The sequence below is a fragment of the Gymnoscopelus braueri genome (assembly GCF_963280865.1).
Source record: "Gymnoscopelus braueri genome assembly, chromosome: 20".
NCBI lineage: Eukaryota > Metazoa > Chordata > Actinopteri > Myctophiformes > Myctophidae > Gymnoscopelus > Gymnoscopelus braueri.
The window spans coordinates 46461290-46486257 of NC_137622.1; the positions used below are offsets into that span (position 1 = coordinate 46461290).

The 24968-nt window shown below is 37.3% G+C and overlaps 1 protein-coding gene across 5 annotated transcripts in view; it reads left to right on the forward strand.

Moving 5' to 3' along the window:
- ints10 (integrator complex subunit 10) overlaps positions 1-24968 on the forward strand; it is a 62317-nt gene that overhangs the window by 34017 nt on the left and 3332 nt on the right. For all 5 annotated transcript variants that reach the window (XM_080416444.1, XM_080416448.1, XM_080416446.1 and 2 more), the window contains 10 exons: positions 2119-2308; positions 8625-8794; positions 9310-9443; positions 13147-13303; positions 15037-15119; positions 16070-16231; positions 17828-17939; positions 18882-18961; positions 19057-19219; positions 20356-20449. In XM_080416444.1, the coding sequence (XP_080272570.1) occupies positions 2119-2308; positions 8625-8794; positions 9310-9443; positions 13147-13303; positions 15037-15119; positions 16070-16231; positions 17828-17939; positions 18882-18961; positions 19057-19219; positions 20356-20449 (1345 nt within the window). The remainder of the gene's footprint in view (positions 1-2118; positions 2309-8624; positions 8795-9309; positions 9444-13146; positions 13304-15036; positions 15120-16069; positions 16232-17827; positions 17940-18881; positions 18962-19056; positions 19220-20355; positions 20450-24968) is intronic.

Genomic DNA, 24968 nt, shown 5'->3' on the forward strand with positions numbered 1-24968 from the left:
AATGGGGGAGTGGTTAGAGGAGTGGCTAGGTTGAATAAATTACCCATTGTTCACGCCCATTACCTGGAGCTGAGAGGTGCTAGAAAGTGGAAATTCTTTACAAGGGATTATCTCAGTTTAGACTATTAAAGATGACAAGATTCAAATGATCACATCTTCTTCAAATGTGTTCCAATTTCAATGAATGATACATCATATGAAAGCTTATATTCTGTACTTCAACAATCTGTAATAAAATGAAAAATGAAAAATGCCCCCTTGCTGCCTAAAGCACTGTACCCGCTCACATATAATTTGTGACTCAATTACCATATCTCAACACAGGCACACATTGGTTTGTGTACATGTATCGCTATATGAAACTTTACGTTACGTTTGTGTAACGTGAGTTCTTGACTGGTTAATATAAATGCCATAAAACAACAAGAGATACACTCATAACCGGTTGGACAAATGACACCAAAAGACTTCTTTTCACGTTATAATAAAGCGGGTTTATTCAGCTTACAGAGTTTACAAGCAATTTAGAAAGTTATGATTCCTAAAAATGGGATAGTTACTTCAACCCTCTCGCATGAGCGAAAGAGTGGAAATACTATGTGTTACGGCTTTAGTAAAATTGTCCCGGTTGATCACGGCCGTGAGCAACCGCGAACAATTTCCCTGCTCCTCACAAGCAGGAGTTCATCACTGGAAAGGTCTGGTCCATAGCCAGACGCTTCAGTCATAAATCTCTATTAGCCTTAAACCCATTTTACTAAACATTTTGATACACACATGTATAACGCTTTGGATATCAAGAGGAGAGGGGAGGGGCTGAAATAGAAGCTTTCAGGTCGTGTGTGCATTGAAATGGAGGAGATAAAAAAACGGGAAGGAAGAAAAGTGATAGAGAGAGAGTAGAAGGAACGTATTGGGAACACTATACTGTAATACTTGAGTTTACTCAAATGATTACAGTTTAGATATTAAATGTTTACACATATAACAATGTCGCTTATGGCAATATGCACAGATCAAACGGTAACACACCTTGTATTTGGCTTCACTTGGTTTCTGGAAAGAATGGACAGGCACGCTGTAGAGTCGGACCGAAAGTTCTTTAGCAAATGGTTCAGTTTTGAGGCAAGGTGGTCCGTGTAAAGGCAGACGGACTGGGCATTGATGGCGGTGGAAGTCTTCTAGGGTCCGGGCACACTTCACGGCTCGGGTGCATGTGGTTAGGAAGAGAAGGTCTTCAGCTGGGGACTGGAAGCGCCCAGCGTTGGTGAGTCTCCGTCGGAGACGAGTGAGGAGAGTCGGCCTCTCTGCGGAGCGTCTGCTCCGGCTGTGTGTGTCTCTCCTTGGTTGGAGAGCTTTCGCAATGGGTCAGCAGAGGATGGTCCTCCTACGTCCGAGAGCGGTTGTGGCTTGAGCAATTCATTGTGGTTTCTTAGAGGGTTTTATGCACCGAAATCCTTTGATGTGCCAGAAAAGTCATTACTATGTTAATTTCCTATCTGGTGAGGATGTCACCATGCTGTAGTCGACCGAGGTCAGGCATCCTGGCGCCGGGCCATTTGGGGGGGGCGTTTCTGAACCCGCGACCCTTATGTGTTTCCACCACATGGCTAAACATTCGTTCATTTATTGTTCATAGTTCATAGGTCACGTAAACAATGTCTTTGTATGGCAACAAGATTGTTTCCAAATATGTCCCTTATAAGAGAAAAAGAGAGAGAGAAGAAAAGAGAAAAAGAGGGAGAGAAACCCAAAAACTATGTTTCTGCGTGGGTGTGTGTGTGTGTGTGTGTGTGTGTGTGTGGGGGGGGGTCGAGGGCATCCAGGGGCTGGTGTGAACTCTTGGCCGGTCCCAGCAGGATATGGCTCGACCCTCTGTGGGAGTGATTGTCGGGTCTGTTGTTTTATCACTCCTGCCTGGTCTCTGGGCTTAATGTGGGTTAACTTCAATAGGCCCTGGTGTGCCCTTTTGATGTTAAGCTGGTTTGCAATTAGCTGTTTATCCAGCATCTCCTTACAATATAATATTATATACAGTGAACTTCCAGCAGAGACATTCTAGAAGTGGGCGTGGTCACCGTTGAGCTCTGTTGTTCCTCTCTCCTTATTGGACGACAGGCTCTCAGGAGGCCGGCTCTCTGAAGTCTCCGCCCACGGCGTCTTCCCGAGGCTCCTCCTCCCAGCGGCACGTGATTGACGGCCTGTCAGAGAAGTCGTCTCTGGTGACAGAGCCCTGGGACAGACTGATGGACATCCTGGTGGTGGTGGGGACACGCTGCGAGTGGCAGGGAGACATGAAGGGACACAGGTACTTTAATATATACATAAATATATACATAAATATATACATAAATACATATATATATACATAAATATATACATGGGGACACGCTGCGAGTGTCAGGGAGACATGAAGGGACACAGGTACCTTAATATATACATAAATATATACATAAATATATACATAAATACATAAATATATACATAAATACATAAATATATACATAAATATATACATGGGGACACGCTGCGAGTGTCAGGGAGACATGAAGGGACACAGGTACCTTAATATATACATAAATACATACATCAATATATACATAAATACATAAATATATACATAAATACATAAATATATACATAAATATATACATGGGGACACGCTGCGAGTGGCAGGGAGACATGAAGGGACACAGGTACTTTAATATATACATAAATATATACATAAATATATACATAAATACATATATATATACATAAATACATAAATATATACATGGGGACACGCTGCGAGTGTCAGGGAGACATGAAGGGACACAGGTACCTTAATATATACATAAATATATACATAAATATATACATAAATACATAAATATATACATAAATACATAAATATATACATAAATATATACATGGGGACACGCTGCGAGTGGCAGGGAGACATGAAGGGACACAGGTACCTTAATATATACATAAATACATACATCAATATATACATAAATACATAAATATATACATAAATACATAAATATATACATAAATATATACATGGGGACACGCTGCGAGTGGCAGGGAGACATGAAGGGACACAGGTACTTTAATATATACATAAATACATACATCAATATATACATAAATACATAAATATATACATAAATACATAAATATATACATAAATATATACATGGGGACACGCTGCGAGTGGCAGGGAGACATGAAGGGACACAGGTACTTTAATATATACATAAATACATACATCAATATATACATAAATACATAAATATATACATAAATACATAAATATATACATAAATATATACATAAATATATACATGGGGACACGCTGCGAGTGTCAGGGAGACATGAAGGGACACAGGTACCTTAATATATACATAAATATATCCATAAATATATACATAAATATATACATAAATATATACATAAATACATAAATATATACATAAATACATAAATATATACATGGGGACACGCTGCGAGTGTCAGGGAGACATGAAGGGACACAGGTACCTTAATATATCCATAAATATATCCATAAATATATCCATAAATATATCCATAAATATATCCATAAATATATACATAAATATATACATAAATATATACATAAATATATACATGGGGACACGCTGCGAGTGGCAGGGAGACATGAAGGGACACAGGTACCTTAATATATACATAAATATATACATAAATATATACATAAATACATAAATATATACATAAATACATAAATATATACATAAATATATACATGGGGACACGCTGCGAGTGGCAGGGAGACATGAAGGGACACAGGTACCTTAATATATACATAAATACATACATCAATATATACATAAATACATAAATATATACATAAATACATAAATATATACATAAATATATACATGGGGACACGCTGCGAGTGGCAGGGAGACATGAAGGGACACAGGTACTTTAATATATACATAAATACATACATCAATATATACATAAATACATAAATATATACATAAATACATAAATATATACATAAATATATACATGGGGACACGCTGCGAGTGGCAGGGAGACATGAAGGGACACAGGTACTTTAATATATACATAAATACATACATCAATATATACATAAATACATAAATATATACATAAATACATAAATATATACATAAATATATACATAAATATATACATGGGGACACGCTGCGAGTGTCAGGGAGACATGAAGGGACACAGGTACCTTAATATATACATAAATATATCCATAAATATATACATAAATATATACATAAATATATACATAAATACATAAATATATACATAAATACATAAATATATACATGGGGACACGCTGCGAGTGTCAGGGAGACATGAAGGGACACAGGTACCTTAATATATCCATAAATATATCCATAAATATATCCATAAATATATCCATAAATATATACATAAATATATACATAAATATATACATAAATATATACATGGGGACACGCTGCGAGTGGCAGGGAGACATGAAGGGACACAGGTACCTTAATATATCCATAAATATATCCATAAATATATCCATAAATATATCCATAAATATATACATAAATATATACATGGGGACACGCTGCGAGTGGCAGGGAGACATGAAGGGACACAGGTACCTTAATATATACATAAATATATACATAAATATATACATAAATATATACATGGGGACACGCTGCGAGTGGCAGGGAGACATGAAGGGACACAGGTACTTTAATATATACATAAATATATACATAAATATATACATAAATACATATATATATACATAAATACATAAATATATACATGGGGACACGCTGCGAGTGTCAGGGAGACATGAAGGGACACAGGTACCTTAATATATACATAAATATATACATAAATATATACATAAATACATAAATATATACATAAATACATAAATATATACATAAATATATACATGGGGACACGCTGCGAGTGGCAGGGAGACATGAAGGGACACAGGTACCTTAATATATACATAAATACATACATCAATATATACATAAATACATAAATATATACATAAATACATAAATATATACATAAATATATACATGGGGACACGCTGCGAGTGGCAGGGAGACATGAAGGGACACAGGTACTTTAATATATACATAAATACATACATCAATATATACATAAATACATAAATATATACATAAATACATAAATATATACATAAATATATACATGGGGACACGCTGCGAGTGGCAGGGAGACATGAAGGGACACAGGTACTTTAATATATACATAAATACATACATCAATATATACATAAATACATAAATATATACATAAATACATAAATATATACATAAATATATACATAAATATATACATGGGGACACGCTGCGAGTGTCAGGGAGACATGAAGGGACACAGGTACCTTAATATATACATAAATATATCCATAAATATATACATAAATATATACATAAATATATACATAAATACATAAATATATACATAAATACATAAATATATACATGGGGACACGCTGCGAGTGTCAGGGAGACATGAAGGGACACAGGTACCTTAATATATCCATAAATATATCCATAAATATATCCATAAATATATCCATAAATATATACATAAATATATACATAAATATATACATGGGGACACGCTGCGAGTGGCAGGGAGACATGAAGGGACACAGGTACCTTAATATATACATAAATATATACATAAATATATACATGGGGACACGCTGCGAGTGGCAGGGAGACATGAAGGGACACAGGTACCTTAATATATACATAAATATATACATAAATATATACATAAATATATACATGGGGACACGCTGCGAGTGGCAGGGAGACATGAAGGGACACAGGTACCTTAATATATCCATAAATATATCCATAAATATATCCATAAATATATCCATAAATATATACATAAATATATACATGGGGACACGCTGCGAGTGGCAGGGAGACATGAAGGGACACAGGTACCTTAATATATACATAAATATATACATAAATATATACATAAATATATACATGGGGACACGCTGCGAGTGGCAGGGAGACATGAAGGGACACAGGTACCTTAATATATACATAAATATATACATAAATATATACATAAATATATACATGGGGACACGCTGCGAGTGGCAGGGAGACATGAAGGGACACAGGTACCTTAATATATACATAAATATATACATATATACATAAATATATACATAAATATATACATGAGGACATGAAGGGACACAGCACAGTACCTTAATATATATATATGTTACAGGGAAATTGGAGAAGGCGTGCTCGTTTTTACCACCCACCCAGGCAATTCTGTAGAACCAACACTAGAGGGAGCCACGAATACAAGCCACGAGTCTTCCCAACCACAGTGCAGTAACATATATGGACCCGACCACACACATACACATACACGCACGCACACGCGCACGTGCGCTCATGCTTTCAATTTGGTTTATTGAAAGCATGACTGTTAAGATTATTTTATTGTGTTCTGACTTTTAACATTTGTTTTAGTTTATCCCTGACACACACACACACACACACACACACACACGAATAGTGATCCATGAAAAGATCTATTCTGTCCCTATCGGTTTAAAACTCAGACGGCGCTGATTCGACTAGCAGAGCATCGGCCGGTCAGCGCGGGCACTCGCGCCCTCGCGCCTCAAGCTCTGCTGAGTCGGCGCGCCTCCGTCATGGACAATAACTATTATCACGTGTGTGTGTGAACGCGTGTTCAGCGTTCCCCTAGCGTAGCTTCCTGGTTGCTATGTGGGGGGGAACAACAAAAGCCAGGTCGGCCTCGCATCAAAGCCCCGCCTCGCGGCGCCGTCTCCTCCTCCACCTCCTCCTCCTCCTCATCACGCCGCCTCGCATCAAAGCCCCGCCTCGCGGCGGCCATCACGCCGCCTCCTCCTCCTCCTCCTCCTCCTCCTCCTCGCGAGCCTCACGTAATAAACCCTGTCTCAAAAAGCCCCGCCTCGCCCTGAAGCCCCGCACCTAAAAACGAGCGCTCCGTTTTCAATTTCCCTGGTTCTCCAATTTCCCTGTGACATATACATAAATATATACATAAATATATACATGAGGACATGAAGGGACACAGCTGTGTTAATGGCCCTCATTGAGTGCCATTAACGTGTTTCACGTGTTTTTACCGCTATGGCGCAACGTGCCAATGACGTGTTTGACGTGTTCTTGAAAAAAAAAAAGTCTGTATCTCGCTTCCTAAGCACATTTTTTTTACCTTGAAAAAAATCTCTGGCACTGGGACAACAGCCAGAAATAATTCTGGCAATTCTGGCACTCAATGAGTTAATATATATAATACATACATATATACATAAATATATACATACATATATACATACATATATACATACATATATACATACATATATACATACATATATACATAAATATATACATACATATATACATACATATATACATACATATATACATACATATATACATAAATATATACATGGGGACACGCTGTGAGTGGCAGGGAGACATGAAGGGACACAGGCCACTTTTATATATAAACTGCCCACAAAAAGTTTGGAAACGTAACTTTGGTCGATTATTTCTCCCCTTTAATAATACCAATTGATATTGTGTTTTATATGGTTTCTATGGTTGATTAGTCACCTTTACAACGAGGTACAGCTTGTAGGCATCGGGCATTCGTGGAGCACAGCTAAACGTGTGGGTAGCGCCCCCCCAAAACATGCCAAAATACCCCAATATGCTTCTGTTGGTAATGGCTCTGGTTTAGAGGGACCTGCCAGCTGGCAGCCTAGTCTTACTGGCACCTGAACATGGCTTCTGCATCTTTGTTGACTTTGTGTTGATGCACCAAGCAGCAACACTGCCCCCCCATGGAAAGATAACACGTTTGTCCCTTCAGGATAAGACCCATGATGCAACAGGGCAAGTGAAGCTGGTGTTCCGTTATGCAGAGTGACATTATGTGGTGTCAGCCCTGGTACCATTTACACACTTAGAACCAAGTTCTGTGAGAGTGCTGGTGACGTCAAAGGAAGCTTCACTGAGGAACCATAGGTTTTCTTCCAGAGATTTACAGGCAAGATTTGCACAAACGGTAACAAAGACAGATGTCAAAGTTGCAGGACCCATGCTCAGGTGCCAGTAACACACCTCTCACACAAATAAGTGTATCGACTAAACAAGATCCAATAAAACAAACAAGGCCAGGCAAAGAGGAAGGGTAGTTCAAACATCTTATGTTCCATAATCAACCAGTTCTATAACTCTGATCACTCAATATAGTTTAATTGTACTCCAAACGTGTCACAGATAGGTAGGTAGGTACCTTCCTTTATTGACAGCTCACAGGAAGTACAGAAGATTCATCCATAGGAAGAGTAACATCACAAAAAAGAGAATTATTTGAAAGCGTGTGTGTGTGTGTGTGTGTGTGTGTGTGTGTGTGTGTGTGTGTGTGTGTGTGTGTGTGTGTGTGTGTGTGTGTGTGTGTGTGTGTGTGTGTGTGTGTGTGTGTGTGTGTGTGTGTGTGTGTGTGTGTGTGTGTGTGTGTGTGTGTGTTAGGACATACGGTGACATGCTACACACAGTGAAGGACTTGTGTCGCTACCTGCCCGGGTTAGAGGGAGACAACAGGACTCACTGCTGCCACCAAGTGGTCATCTGTGCTGCTCTGGTCCTGTTCCGCAGTGCCTTCCTCTATGTGTCTGTTGTTCAGCCTGCACTGTTCTCAGGTCAGTTTATATCATATATATACATTATATATGTGTCTGTTGTTCAGCCTGCACTGTTCTCAGGTCAGTTTATATATATATATACATTATATATGTGTCTGTTGTTCAGCCTGCACTGTTCTCAGGTCAGTTTATATATATATATACATTATATATGTGTCTGTTGTTCAGCCTGCACTGTTCTCAGGTCAGTTTATATATATATATACATTATATATGTGTCTGTTGTTCAGCCTGCACTGTTCTCAGGTCAGTTTATATCATATATATACATTATATATGTGTCTGCTGTTCAGCCTGCACTGTTCTCAGGTCAGTTTATATATATATATATATACATTATATATGTGTCTGTTGTTCAGCCTGCACTGTTCTCTGGTCAGTTTATATATATATATATACATTATATATGTGTCTGTTGTTCAGCCTGCACTGTTCTCAGGTCAGTTTATATACATTAAAATATATATATATATATATATATATATATATATATATATTTTTTTTTTTTACAGGTGTGAATACATTGAGCAGTGGTCCATGGATCCTTCTAGAAGACCTCAGTTGGGTTTATAACGACTTGGAGGAACGAGGAGCCAAACATGGACATAAAAAACGAAAACTGGCTGACGGGAGAGAGAAGACCATGGTGACTATTATTATATTATTATTATTATTATTATTATTATCATCATTAAGACCATGGTGACTATTATTATATTATTATTATTATTATTATCATCATTAAGACCATGGTGACTATTATTATATTATTATTATTATTATTATTATTATCATCATTAAGACCATGGTGACTATTATTGCCGGACCCAGGGGGTCTGGCTTACATGAGGCTTTGTACCTGTTTCGTCCATACATGGGCATGGTCACTTTGTCCTTAGGCCCCAGCCATAAAAGTCTGTCCCCCTTTCGTCCATACATGGGCATGTTTTGTAGCTGTTTTCTCCATACATGGGCAAAAAACAGGTTTTGGTCACTTTGTCCTTAGGCCCCAGCCATAAAAGTCTGTCCCCCCTTTCGTCCATACATGGGCATAGACACAGGCTGACACGTCATGAGAAGTCTGGGTCTGGCAGAACCAGGTCTCCTGGTCTTGTTATACTACTATTATTATAGAGCACCGAAGTCTGACGTAATTTCCGCATCCTACCTGGTTCGCGGTTTTCCACCCCCATTCTGAATTCCTATAGACGTCTTTAATATCGCGTCAAATAAGAACTGTGTTCCAAAAATAAACTAATGATCACAGCGGTTTGACTCTTATGGATATGAAGCATCAACTGACGGTGAGAAAATTATAAAGTTTCTTCCGACAAATTAGTTAAATTTTCGCCAGAAACAGACTTTATCAAATATAAGTGACTGACTATCATAAACGATACAAGCCACCTCCCTGACTATGAACGAGTGACGTCAGTACTCTATACTATACATCTATCCTACTACTATGATTGAAATGACCTCCAAAAGTACGTCCGGGGTTGCTCAGCACAGGATCACTCCATTTGCCTCCAAACTTCCCACAGAAGAACTTGTTGAAGTTGTAAAGCAAGTGCATATTTATTAAAGGAAACCTAATAATAAAGAACTAAGGAGGTATGAACAGAACATATGAGGTGTGGAGTCAGTAATCAGTAGTGTAGATGTGGATGTGTGGAGCATGGTGTGGTGCGAGGTGTGTGGATGGAAAGGAAGAACATAATCATAATAATAAAGGCATGGAGAATGGGGTTTGGAGCTGGTGGAGAAAGGTCTGCTTCTCTCAGGCTTCTCTTAGAGACTGGCCAGGGTGGGGCTTTTATAGCCTCCTGGAGGCACCGGGCCCAGGTGCTTTCCAATGAGCAATCAGCCCCACCCTGCTCCCCTATAGGGCAAGAGTTAATGCAAAGCATCACACCCACAATCACCCAGACTAATATATGGGGCATCACACTGTTGATCAGTGCTCTGGCTAATACTTAGGCTTCTTTCCCCGCCTTCAATGTACTTACATATTGTACAGTTAATATAAAACTACATTTAAACATTTTAGCCTTCTTTTTGGCCGCAGCACCTTTATTTTGACCCCAGCCTACTGTGCATCTCCATATATGGCCAGTTGGATCACTGGTGCAACGTAGCTGTGATGTAGCTGAAGCGGCCCAAACATACTATTATTGTGGGATCGCTTTAGATAATGTTATCTTCACTATTTATTATTATTATTATTAGTATTATTATTATTATTATTATTCCCCCTGTTTTTCGGGTCATTTCAATGGAGAAATGCCATTTAGTGACGTCATAATGCATAATGCCATTCTAGTGACGTCATAATACTGATGTCATTGTATTATGACCCTACTATAACACTATCAATACTCAATACCAGCAACATTCTTAGCGATCCCACACTGTTTCTTCAGGAACAGTACTTTCTAGTTATTATTATTGTCTCCGCCAGGCCGAAAGGCATGGCGAGAGAGTATGTTTTACCCCCTGTCCGTCCGTCCGTCCGTTTGTGTGTCCGTCCGTTTGTGTGTCCGTCCGTCCATCTGTCTGTGAACAGCTAATCTCTGGCACCGTTGGCCCGGTCGCTGCAAAACTGTGCACACACACTCCCTGGATGCCAATTCAGAACCTCTGCCCCAATTTTTTTACATGGACCTGTTATAGCGCCACCAGGAGGCCAATTTGTGCAAAACCCATTATTTCATATCACTCCTACAGATTTTATCCAAACATCACGCAAATCAGTACACAGTATCTCTATATTCATGTGATCAACACGGATCTGTCAGATTTGCCATATTCTATCTTCATTGGCTACAGTTGCCTTCCAAAGTTTGCAGTTTTGGTCCATTTTGAACTAAATGCCTCAAATCATGAACGCAGCTTGCGATTTCCATGAAATTTCACACGCACATTCCCACTAGGCCGAGAAACAAATGCCACTTGAACGTTTTCAAATCAGCCTCATGGTGGCGCTATAAAAGGCCAATTTGCATTTGTAAGTGTAACTGCACCGATCTGCGTGAAACTTTGCACGCATACTCCCTAGAGGCCAAGGAAAAACATCTGCCTGCATTTTTCACATTAGCCTTTTATAGCGCCACCAGGAGGCCGACTGTAAAAAACATATTTTGAGATTAAGCTTTCATATTTTATCCAAATTTCACGCAAATCGGTACACATGATCTCTATAGTCATGTGATCAAGATGGATCTATTTGATTTTTCATATTCCATCCTGATTGGCTAACATTGACATCTAAAGTTTGCAGGAGTGGCCCGTTTTGAACAAAATGCCGCAAATCATGAACGCAGCGTCCGATTGTGGTGGAACTTTGCACGCACATTCGCACTACGTTGAAGAACAAATGCCACCCTTTTCACATTGCCCTATTATAGCGCCACCAGGAGGCCGATTCTTATTTTTTACATTACTCCTACATATTTTGTCCAAACATCATGCAAATCAGTACACATTATCTCTATAGTCAAGTGATAAAGATCATTCCGTCCGATTTTTTATATTCCATCCTGATTGGCAAATTCTGAACATTGCTGGCCCACAATAACCTACCTGACCTGGCGGAGACCTGTGCTCCGAGGAGCACTTTTTCTAGTTATTATTATTATTATTATCATTAACACATTGGGTGCCAGCATTTTTTCATAACAACTTACGTTGGGTGCCAGCATTCTCCCCATTGACTGCGCTTTGCTGTTTAAAGCTCTAGACTCCACGAGGAGCAAATCCATGTAAAAAAAAACATCCATTCATGTTGCGCGATGACCCTGGCTACAACCTGGAACGATAACATTTCACTCGCGAGTTACAATGGGGGGGGATCGCGCATCGCGCATGACCGGTTTTCCCCACCGGAAACAGATTCGGAGATATAGGTGTTTTAAAGAAGGAAATAGACAGGAAGTGGATGGCAGCCATGTTTTTGTTTTTCCGGTGATCTATCTGGCCTATCCTTCTCAAGATCACAATGGGTACTCCCAGAGCTGCTCTAGCCCCGCCCGTGTGGAGAAAAACGAAAAAAACAAAAAGACATATTTCACGGTCTGGACCGTGTTCGGCACCGGACCGCTACTCTGCGCAAACACGGTTCAGACCGTGTTTGGCACCCGATGTGTTAAGAGCATGGTGAGAGGAAATGACACTAATTAATTAATTAATTAATATGCAGAGAGAAACATGAACTGATAGATTCACTGTGTGTGTGTGTGTGTGTGTGTGTGTGTGTGTGTGTGTGTGTGTGTGTGTGTGTGTGTGTGTGTGTGTGTGTGTGTGTGTGTGTGTGTGTGTGTGTGTGTGTGTGTGTGTGTGTGTGTGCTCAGAGCTCAGATGATGAGGACCCTCAGGGTAAAGGTCGTGGGGGTCGGCACATCGTAGTGAACAGGACAGAGATGCCAGGATGGTCAGACACTCTGGACAGCTTCCGTACGGCCAGGGACAGCCTTGACCTTCTGACCTCACAGGATACCCTGGACACTGGTAAGCTTTATCCTATGACCCTATGACCCTATTCTCTAACACAAATCCAGTATTTTCTTCTCTTTTTCTTTTTCTTTACATATAAATATCCTCTTTTCAATACAGTACCAAATGACTGAAAACTCTTTATCAATTCTCTTACAAAGATCCTGTTTTCTCTTTTTCACATGTCAGTGACATCACTGATGAATCCTTTTTATCTTTAAAACCAGCTTCTAACATAATGGCGTACGTCCGTGCTACTTCCGGGTTGCATACAGTGACATCACTGTCCAATCCTTGGTATCTTTATCCTAGCTTTTCAACGTGATGTTTACCAACGTGGTGTTTTTAGATGTTTTCATGATTGTGCTAATGAAACACTAAACAGGATTATTATTTCAACATTCAGTACAACTATCATAGATGTAACTCAGGTAAAGTAATGAGTCAACTATCATAGATGTAACTCAGGTAAAGTAATGAGTCAACTATCATAGATGTAACTCAGGTAAAGTAATGAGTCAACTATCATAGATGTAACTCAGGTAAAGTAATGAGTCAACTATCATAGATGTAACTCAGGTAAAGTAATGAGTCAACTATCATAGATGTAACTCAGGTAAAGTAATGAGTCAACTATCATAGATGTAACTCAGGTAAAGTAATGAGTCAACTATCATAGATGTAACTCAGGTAAAGTAATGAGTCAACTATCATAGATGTAACTCAGGTAAAGTAATGAGTCAACTATCATAGATGTAACTCAGGTAAAGTAATGAGTCAACTATCATAGATGTAACTCAGGTAAAGTAATGAGTCAACTATCATAGATGTAACTCAGGTAAAGTAATGAGTCAACTATCAACTAAGCGTCTTTGAGTATTCAGAAAAGCGCTATATAAATCCCAGGTATTATTATTATTATTATTATTATCATAGATGTAACTCAGGTAAAGTAATGAGTCAACTATCATAGATGTAACTCGGGTAAAGTAATGAGTCAACTATCATAGATGTAACTCAGGTAAAGTAATGAGTCAACTATCATAGATGTAACTCAGGTAAAGTAATGAGTCACTCTGCAAGTTTAACGTTTTCCATCCAAATGTTTCTTCAGGCTATTTTTTGCATCGCAATTAATTTAGTATGAAATGGATTTAAATCTTTACCCGTTTGAATCCATTACAAGCCTACTGGACACTGGTAACCTTTACCCTATGACCTTACCCTAACCTCTAACCCTTACCCTATGACCTTACCCTAACCCCTAACCCTTACCCTATGACCTTACCCTAACCCTTATGCTACAGTATGACCCTGTGACCTTACCCTAACCCCTAACCCTTACCCTATGACCTTACCCTAACCCTTATGCTACAGTATGACACTATGACCTTACCCTAACCCCTAACCCTTACCCTATAACCTTACCCTAACCCTTATGCTACAGTATGACCCTATAACCTTACCCTAACCCTTATGCTACAGTATGACCCTATGACCTTACCCTAACCCCTAACCCTTACCCTATGACCCTATGACCTTACCCTAACCCTTACCCTATGACCTTACCTTTTGACCCTATGACCTTACCCTAACCCCTAACCCTTACCCTATGACCTTACCCTAACCCCTAACCCTTACCCTATGACCTTACCCTAACCCCTAACCCTTAATAAAATAAAGGGTATAACTTACATTCCTTCCAGGCCATTCTAACATCTTTTTTATTTCTTTTACTTTGACTCCAGAGTTTAAGAAGATGTGTGCGTCCTGGAAGACAGACAGCTGGCTGTGGTTCAGAATATTCCTCACTGACATGATCATTTATCAGGTATTTATGTACTTATTACTGTCTAATAAAGATCAGTGACATGATCATTATCAGGTATTCATGTACTTATTAATGTCTAATAAAGATCAGTGACATGATCATTTATCAGGTATTTATGTACTTATTAATGTCTAATAAAGTGTATGTTATATATCTCTGTTGTCGGGCAGAAACCAGCTATGTCCAAAATATAAACTTTTCAGAAAATGAAAAAAACAAACATGTTTTTAGACACAATGACACAACACTGTCTAACCCTAACCTAACAACACAATGACACAACACTGTCTAACCCTCACCTAACAACACAATGACAACACTGTGTCATCAAAGTGTGACTTTATACGTTTTCAGATACTTGAATGTGTCCTTATATTATCTTTACCATATTAATGTGTATATTAATGTATATATTTATGTATATGTTTATGTATATATTCATGTATATATTTATGTATATATTTATGTATATATTTATGTATATATATTTATGTATATATTTATGTATATGTTTATGTATATATGTATATATTTATCTATATATTTATCTATATATTTATGTACATGTTTATGTATATATTAATGTATATATTTATGTATATATTTATTTATTTATGTATATATTAATGTATATATTAATGTATATGTTTATGTATATGTTTATGTATATGTTTATGTATATGTTTATGTATATGTTTATGTATATATTCATGTATATATTCATGTATATATTCATGTATATATTCATGTTTTAATGTATATATTCATGTATATATTCATGTTTTTATGTATATATTCATGTATATATTCATGTATATATTCATGTATATATTCATGTATATATTCATGTATATATTCATGTTTTTATGTATATATTAATGTATATATTAATGTATATATTCATGTATATATTCATGTATATATTCATGTATATGTTTTATATATTTCAGGGTCAGTACGGTAAGGCTCTATCTTCTCTACATCAGATGAACAGTGTTCAGCCTCCTCAGGGTCAGGGTCAGAGTCCAGAGGTCAGGGGTCAAACCAGTGTGGAGATGCACAGATCTGTGATTCAACAAGCTTCCTGTCACTATGCTCTGAGAGAGTACCGAGTATGTACACACACTACACACACACATAGACACCCATTATAACATGTACACACTGTCACTATGCTCTGAGAGAGTACCGAGTATGTACACACACTACACACACACATAGACACCCATTATAACATGTACACACTGTCACTATGCTCTGAGAGAGTACCGAGTATGTACACACACTACACACACACACATAGACACCCATTATAACATGTACACACTGTCACTATGCTCTGAGAGAGTACCGAGTATGTACACACACTACACACACACACATAGACACCCATTATAACGTATACACACTGTCACTATGTACACACTCACATAGACACCCATTATAACATATACACACTGGCCCTCATTTATCAACGCGGTGTAGACCAAATAATGGACGTACGGCGATCAATGTATAGTGAAAGGTATATAGGTTTAATTAAAGTGCTCATAATGGCTTAGTGCCATAGTTGTGTGGTGCGGACAAGTTCAACATCGTCTGACAACAGATGTCGCCGTCACATCGCCTTGACAGTTAACTTGTACATCTGCTCTGTAGGGCTGTCAACATTCCTCAGAAATCATATTATTATTATTATTATATATTTTTATTCCCATAGAAAATGACTTGTTATTGTAAAGACAGGATACCATTATATCCACCAGAGGGCGCTCACCGCCAAATTGTCAAGAAACACAAGGAAATGGTTGTCAAAAGCTGATATTTATTTTCTGTCTTCAGACAAAATTCAAGCGTCATGTAAACATTGAGTGCAAGTTGTGCAACCAGAATACGACCAAACAAAGTATTGAAAGCCAATAAGAAAGAGTTTCCCCCGCTCGCCTCGCTGCCTGTCATGTCCGTGTCCGACTACACACACACACACACACACACACACACACACACACATGTATTGATTAGATGTGTCATTGATCAGATGTATTGATTAGATGTGTCATTGATCAGATGTATTGATTAGATGTGTCATTGATCAGATGTATTGATTAGATGTGTCATTGATCAGATGTGTCATTGATCAGATGTGTCATTGATCAGATGTATTGATCAGATGTGTCATTGATCAGATGTATTGATTAGATGTGTCATTGATCAGATGTATTGATTAGATGTGTCATTGATCAGATGTATTGATTAGATGTGTCATTGATCAGATGTATTGATTAGATGTGTCATTGATCAGATGTATTGATTAGATGTGTCATTGATCAGATGTATTGATTATATGTGTCATTGATCAGATGTATTGATTAGATGTGTCATTGATCAGATGTATTGATTAGATGTGTCATTGATCAGATGTATTGATTAGATGTGTCATTGATCAGATGTATTGATTAGATGTGTCATTGATCAGATGTATTGATTAGATGTGTCATTGATCAGATGTATTGATCAGATGTGTCATTGATCAGATGTATTGATCAGATGTGTCATTGATCAGATGTATTGATTAGATGTGTCATTGATCAGATGTATTGATTAGATGTGTCATTGATCAGATGTATTGATTAGATGTGTCATTGATCAGATGTATTGATTAGATGTGTCATTGATCAGATGTATTGATTAGATGTGTCATTGATCAGATGGCCTGTGAGAAGGTGCTGGATGTGGTCGCCTCTCTGGTTCCTCCAAACCAGGATCTCCTGAAGAGCTCAGAGGAGCAGAGCAGCAGGGTTAAAAATAAACCCCGGAAAGGTGAGACATCTTTTTATATCTTTTTATAGAAACTCACTGATCATTATTCATGTACTAAAGGATGTACGTTTGACAACGTTGACCTTTTGGCCCATATCTGATTATTTGCATGTGATGTCCAGTAGGGTTTATCTTACACATGTTACAGATATTTCGTTTGTAGAGCTGAGGCCGATTCTAAAATATTTTCTAAATCCATTTTTTTTTTTTAAAAGAAAGAAAAAATATCTCAAAATATGTTGTTCCAGGGATTTGAGTTACAAATGTTCGCTTTATAAAAATATATATATTCAAAGATTTGCACAAATGTTAATGATTTTTCAAAAATAGCAGATCTACAAGCTCATGATAATTACTGTACATTATGCAGTCATTACCATAGATAATTACTGTACATTATGCAGTCATTACCATAGATAATTACTGTACATTATGCAGTCATTACCATAGATAATTACTGTACATTATGCAGTCATTAACATAGATAATTACTGTACATTCATTGAAGGATAAGTTTGAATAATACATGTGATGTTTAATTAATTCTAGATAAGTGGATGCATATTAATTACTAGATGCACAGATGTTTTATCATACTGGACCAACTAATGTTTGTAAATCATTTATAGGTAAACAGATGAGTGTATTAATCACTTCTAGGTTTCCAGATGTTTATAAATCATTTAAACAGATGTTTATAAATCATTTAAACAGATGTTTATAAATCATTTAAACAGATGTTTATAAATCATTTAAACAGATGTTTATAAATCATTTAAACAGATGTTTATAAATCATTTAAACAGATGTTTATAAATCATTTAAACAGATGTTTATAAATCATTTAAACAGATGTTTATAAATCATTTAAACAGATGTTTATAAATCATTTAAACAGATGTTTATAAATCATTTAAACAGATGTTTATAAATCATTTCCAGGTCATGACCTTCGCCTGCTCCCCTGCACGAGTAAAGCTGTCCTGCCGTTCTGTCTACAGCTGATGTTGGCCTGTTTTAAGGTCAGTTAATAATAATAATAATAATAATAATAATACCTACCCCTTTAAAGGTTACTTTAACCCTTACCCCTCCCCTCGTGTTTCTGTCCAATCAGCCGCGAGCCTTCACAGACACCCGTGACGACCTGTCCCTAGGTCATGTGATCGTGCTCCTGCAACACGATTGGCCGCAGGGCGAGGCGCTGTTCCTGAAGGCGGTGGAGAAGATCTGCCAGCAGGGAAGTTTCCAGTACGAGAACTTCTTCAACTACGTCACCAGTATCCTTTAACCTTTGACCTTTAACCTTTTAACCTTTTAACCTTTTACTTCAACTTAACTTTAATTAAAGGACTACAAAAATGGAGGTTTCACATTATGCCTTTAATTAAAAGACTACAAAAATGGAGGTTTCACATTATGCCTTTAATTAAAAGACTACAAAAATGCAGGTTTCACATTATGCCTTTAATTAAAAGACTACAAAAATGGAGGTTTCACATTATGCCTTTAACTCTTTGACTGCGGACGACGCGATAACGCGTCAAGTGCTACTTTGTCCAGTTGGCCGTCGACGCGTTCGACGCGCTGGACGCGCGTTCATTGTTTAATCTCTGATTGCACTATGCTGCTTAATATTCAATGTTATTCTCGAGTTCCACTTACTTCACGGACATCTGCATCCGGTTTCATGACCTGGATTCCGTTTCCGGTTTTTGATTTTTTTCCCCAGTCATTTTCGTCCAAAATAGGTAATTAAACGGGTTTTCACACGGTATAACGGACAAACGGACAGGTTCTCTTCTATAATCTATGGTCTGGGTGACGATCAGTCATCGCCGTCGTGTATCACATCGTAATTTTGGCCGATCAAAACAATCTGGGACGACGTCACATCCGTTTTCATGTTTTTCCCTGTCTAATCTATCAAGAAGGGTGAGAGAGACCCAATGACCTGATCAAGCTGTCATGTGCTGCTCTCTAGTGGCGGATTTGTGCTGGGTCTTTAAATTATGTGTCCTTAAATTATTTTCATGAGAAAAATTCAAAATATAAAAATAAAAAAACACGAAAATTGCTGGCACTGGGGGAGTACTTTATGAAAATACTCTGGCAGTCAAAGAGTTAATTAAAAGACTACAAAAATGGAGGTTTCACATTATACCTTTAATTAAAAGACTACAAAAATGGAGGTTTCACATTCTACAAAAATGGAGGTTTCACATTATGCCTTTAATTAAAAGACTACAAAATGGAGGTTTCACATTATGCCTTTAATTAAAAAACTACAAAAATGGAGGTTTCACATTATGCCTTTAATAAAAAAACTACAAACATGGAGGTTTCACATTATGCCTTTAGTTAAAAGACTACAAACATGGAGGTTTGGTGTTATGACTTTAACAAAGGTCTTCAGACATCGACATGCTGGAAGAGTTCGCCTACCTGCGCACTCCAGAAGGGGGGCGGATCCAGCTGGAACTTTTGCCCAATCAAGGAATGCTGATCAAGTAAGCCCCTCCCATTTCAGAGCTGTTCAGTCAGCATGTTGGCTTTGTATTTTATCTTATTAAGCAGAATGTGTTGTTTCGTGTAGTTTTAGAGTTGTGTGTCTTTACAGCTGTGTATAGGCTCTATGCACAGCAGACATATTGTAAAGAAATTGGGCCTCTTCCTTACTTCCTTCACAGTTCTTACCAATGATTTAAATGAAGGCTCTGTTCCATTTAGTGTAGCACAGTGGTTCTAATGAAGGCTCTGTTCCATTTAGTGTAACACAGTGGTTCTAATGAAGGCTCTGTTCCATTTAGTGTAACACAGTGGTTCTAATGAAGGCTCTGTTCCATTTAGTGTAACACAGTGGTTCTCATGAAGGCTCTGTTCCATTTAGTGTAACACAGTGGTTCTCATGAAGGCTCTGTTCCATTTAGTGTAACACAGTGGTTCTAATGAAGGCTCTGTTCTATTTAGTGTAACACAGTGGTTCTAATGAAGGCTCTGTTCCATTTAGTGTAGCACAGTGGTTCTAATGAAGGCTCTGTTCCATTTAGTGTAGCACAGTGGTTCTAATGAAGGCTCTGTTCCATTTAGTGTAGCACAGTGGTTCTAATGAAGGCTCTGTTCCATTCAGTGTAACACAGTGGTTCTAATGAAGGCTCTGTTCCATTTAGTGTAGCACAATGGTTCTAATGAAGGCTCTGTTCCATTTAGTGTAGCACAGTGGTTCTAATGAAGGCTCTGTTCCATTTAGTGTAGCACAGTGGTTCTAATGAAGGCTCTGTTCCATTTAGTGTAACACAGTGGTTCTAATGAAGGCTCTTTTCCATTTAGTGTAACACAGTGGTTCTAATGAAGGCTCTGTTCCATTTAGTGTAGCACAGTGGTTCTAATGAAGGCTCTGTTCCATTTAGTGTAACACAGTGGTTCTAATGAAGGCTCTGTTCCATTTAGTGTAGCACAGTGGTTCTAATGAAGGCTCTGTTCCATTTAGTGTAACACAGTGGTTCTAATGAAGGCTCTGTTCCATTTAGTGTAACACAGTGGTTCTAATGAAGGCTCTGTTCCATTTAGTGTAACACAATGGTTCTAATGAAGGCTCTGTTCCATTTAGTGTAGCACAGTGGTTCTAATGAAGGCTCTGTTCCATTTAGTGTAACACAGTGGTTCTAATGAAGGCTCTGTTCCATTCAGTGTAACACAGTGGTTCTAATGAAGGCTCTGTTCCATTTAGTGTAGCACAGTGGTTCTAATGAAGGCTCTGTTCCATTTAGTGTAGCACAGTGGTTCTAATGAAGGCTCTGTTCCATTCAGTGTAACACAGTGGTTCTAATGAAGGCTCTGTTCCATTTAGTGTAGCACAATGGTTCTAATGAAGACTCTGTTCCATTTAGTGTAGCACAGTGGTTCTAATGAAGGCTCTGTTCCATTTAGTGTAGCACAGTGGTTCTAATGAAGGCTCTGTTCCATTTAGTGTAACACAGTGGTTCTAATGAAGGCTCTGTTCCATTTAGTGTAGCACAGTGGTTCTAATGAAGGCTCTGTTCCATTTAGTGTAACACAGTGACAGTGGTTCTCAAACCTTTTAATTGAAAGGACCCCATAACTCTGAGAGTGTACACATGGTTCCATTTGTACACTCTCAGAGTTACACACCAGTAAGGGTCCATGTGAGGCAACACCCTGACTCTGTTTGACCAGAATGGAACAGAGCCTTCATTAGTATCATTGGTAACAACCTGTTGAAGGAAGTAAGGAAGATAACCAATTTCTTTACAATATGTCTGCTGTAGTGTACACTAAACTAAACATGACCTGTGGGAAACATTTCGCCTTCTTTTAATAATAATAATAATAATAATAATAGTGATAATGAACTGTAAGATAAAACAGGGTTCATGGTACAAACTTAGGGTCTGATCTCTCTTTCTGTCATTACTGTAGAAGTTAAAGGTGCAGTATGATATTTCTTTTTTAACTGAAGTGTTAAATAGCTCTATATTGTGATAGTAATCATTACTATAGAGTGTTTGTTCAGTAACAGTGTTAAATAGCTCTATATTGTGATAGTAATCATTGCTATAGAGTGTGTGTTCAGTAACAGTGTTAAATAGCTCTATATTGTGATAGTAATCATTGCTATAGAGTGTTTGTTCAGTAACAGTGTTAAATAGCTCTATATTGTGATAGTAATCATTGCTATAGACTGTTTGTTCAGTAACAGTGTTAAATAGCTCTATATTGTGATAGTAATCATTGCTATAGAGTGTTTGTTCAGTAACAGTGTTAAATAGCTCTATATTGTGATAGTAATCATTACTATAGAGTGTTTGTTCAGTAACAGTGTTAAATAGCTCTATATTGTGATAGTAATCATTACTATAGAGTGTTTGTTCAGTAACAGTGTTAAATAGATCTATATTGTGATAGTAATCATTGCTATAGACTGTTTGTTCAGTAATAGGGATCTCCCTGTCTCTCAAGCTCTACAGAAAATACATTTTCATGTCTGGATACCAATGTCAGTGAATCAGGAGAGAGAATTTGATTGATTGATTGAATATTTTATTAGGCAAAAAATGTAAAACAGCACAATTAAATTTAAAATACTGTGTCTAACAGGTCCGTTCATGAAAGTCCTTGCGGTCTTGTTTCCAATGAGGGCCTTGGTATTCAATTCATAGACATATATAGTGGCACCACAGTTCAAATATCAATACAAAAAGTAACACTACGTACAACAACAAAACTAAAGGGGGAAAAAAACTATATGTACAAGAACAGGGGAACGTCTGTCTAACGGGAAAATCGTACTACCTCCTCTTTTGGCCTCCTGAAAGGTGAGTTTTTAAGGCTCTTTGACTGCCAGAATTATTTCAGATTTTTTGCAGTTTCATGCAAGGAAGTGGATAGCAGTCTAGATCTTAAAAAAAAAAAAAAAAAAAAAATCTTAAAAACGAGTTAACTCGATCTTGGCAATCAAGTGATGGATTTTAAAAACGAGTAAAAACGAGTTAACTCGTTCTTGGCAATCAATGTGTTAAATGAGCCCAGCGAACTGCATTTTTTGAGGGATGGGGTTAGACTATTCCAATCCTGGGTGGCAGTGCTGTAGAAGGAGAATTTGCCCATGTTTGTTTTATGGGTGGGTGGTACCAAAGAGGTATTTAGACAGATATGCGGGAATAGGGGGCATATTCACTTGTTTATCCTGTATCCTGTATTACAGGATACAGGATAAACAAGTGAAATTGGAAGTAATGACACAAATAAATGAACTGGAACACAGTTCAGTTCTCTCACTGACCTGAAAATGTATTTAATGAAAGAGCTGGAGAGACATGGAGACTCCTGTTACTGAACACACACTCTATAGTAATGATTACTATCACAATATAGATCTATGTAACACTGTTACTGAACAAACACTCTATTGTAATGATTACTATCACAATATAGATCTATGTAACACTGTTACTGAACACACACTCTATAGTAATGATTACTATCACAATATAGAGCTATTTAACACTGTTACTGAACACACACTCTATAGTAATGATTACTATCACAATATAGATCTATGTAACACTGTTACTGAACAAACACTCTATTGTAATGATTACTATCACAATATAGATCTATGTAACACTGTTACTGAACACACACTCTATAGTAATGATTACTATCACAATATAGAGCTATTTAACACTGTTACTGAACACACACTCTATAGTAATGATTACTATCACAATATAGAGCTATTTAACACTGTTACTGAACAAACACTCTATAGTAATGATTACTATCACAATATAGAGCTATTTAACACTGTTACTGAACAAACACTCTATAGTAATGATTACTATCACAACATAGAGCTATTTAACACTGTTACTGAACAAACACTCTATAACAATGATTAATATCACAATATAGAGCTATTTAACACTGTTACTGAACAAACACTCTATAACAATGATTAATATCACAATATAGAGCTATTTAACACTGTTACTGAACAAACACTCTATAACAATGATTAATATCACAATATAGATCTATTTAACACGGTTACTGAACACACACTCTATAGTAATGATTACTATCACAATATAGAGCTATTTAACACTGTTACTGAACACACACTCTATAGTAATGATTACTATCACAATATAGATCTATTTAACACGGTTACTGAACACACACTCTATAACAATGATTACTATCACAACATAGAGCTATTTAACACTGTTACTGAACACACACTCTATAACAATGATTACTATCACAACATAGAGCTATTTAACACTGTTACTGAACACACACTCTATAACAATGATTACTATCACAATATAGAGCTATTTGTTCTTCTTGTATATCTGCTATTTTTATATCGAAAGTTTTTAATAATTTCTTTAAATAATTATGATTTTTGTTTTTAACATAAATCTTCTCCTCTGGGGGTCCCTGGCACAAAGCATTTTCAGATGAGGGGTCCGTGGCCAAATACACGTCAATTTGGGGGTCCTT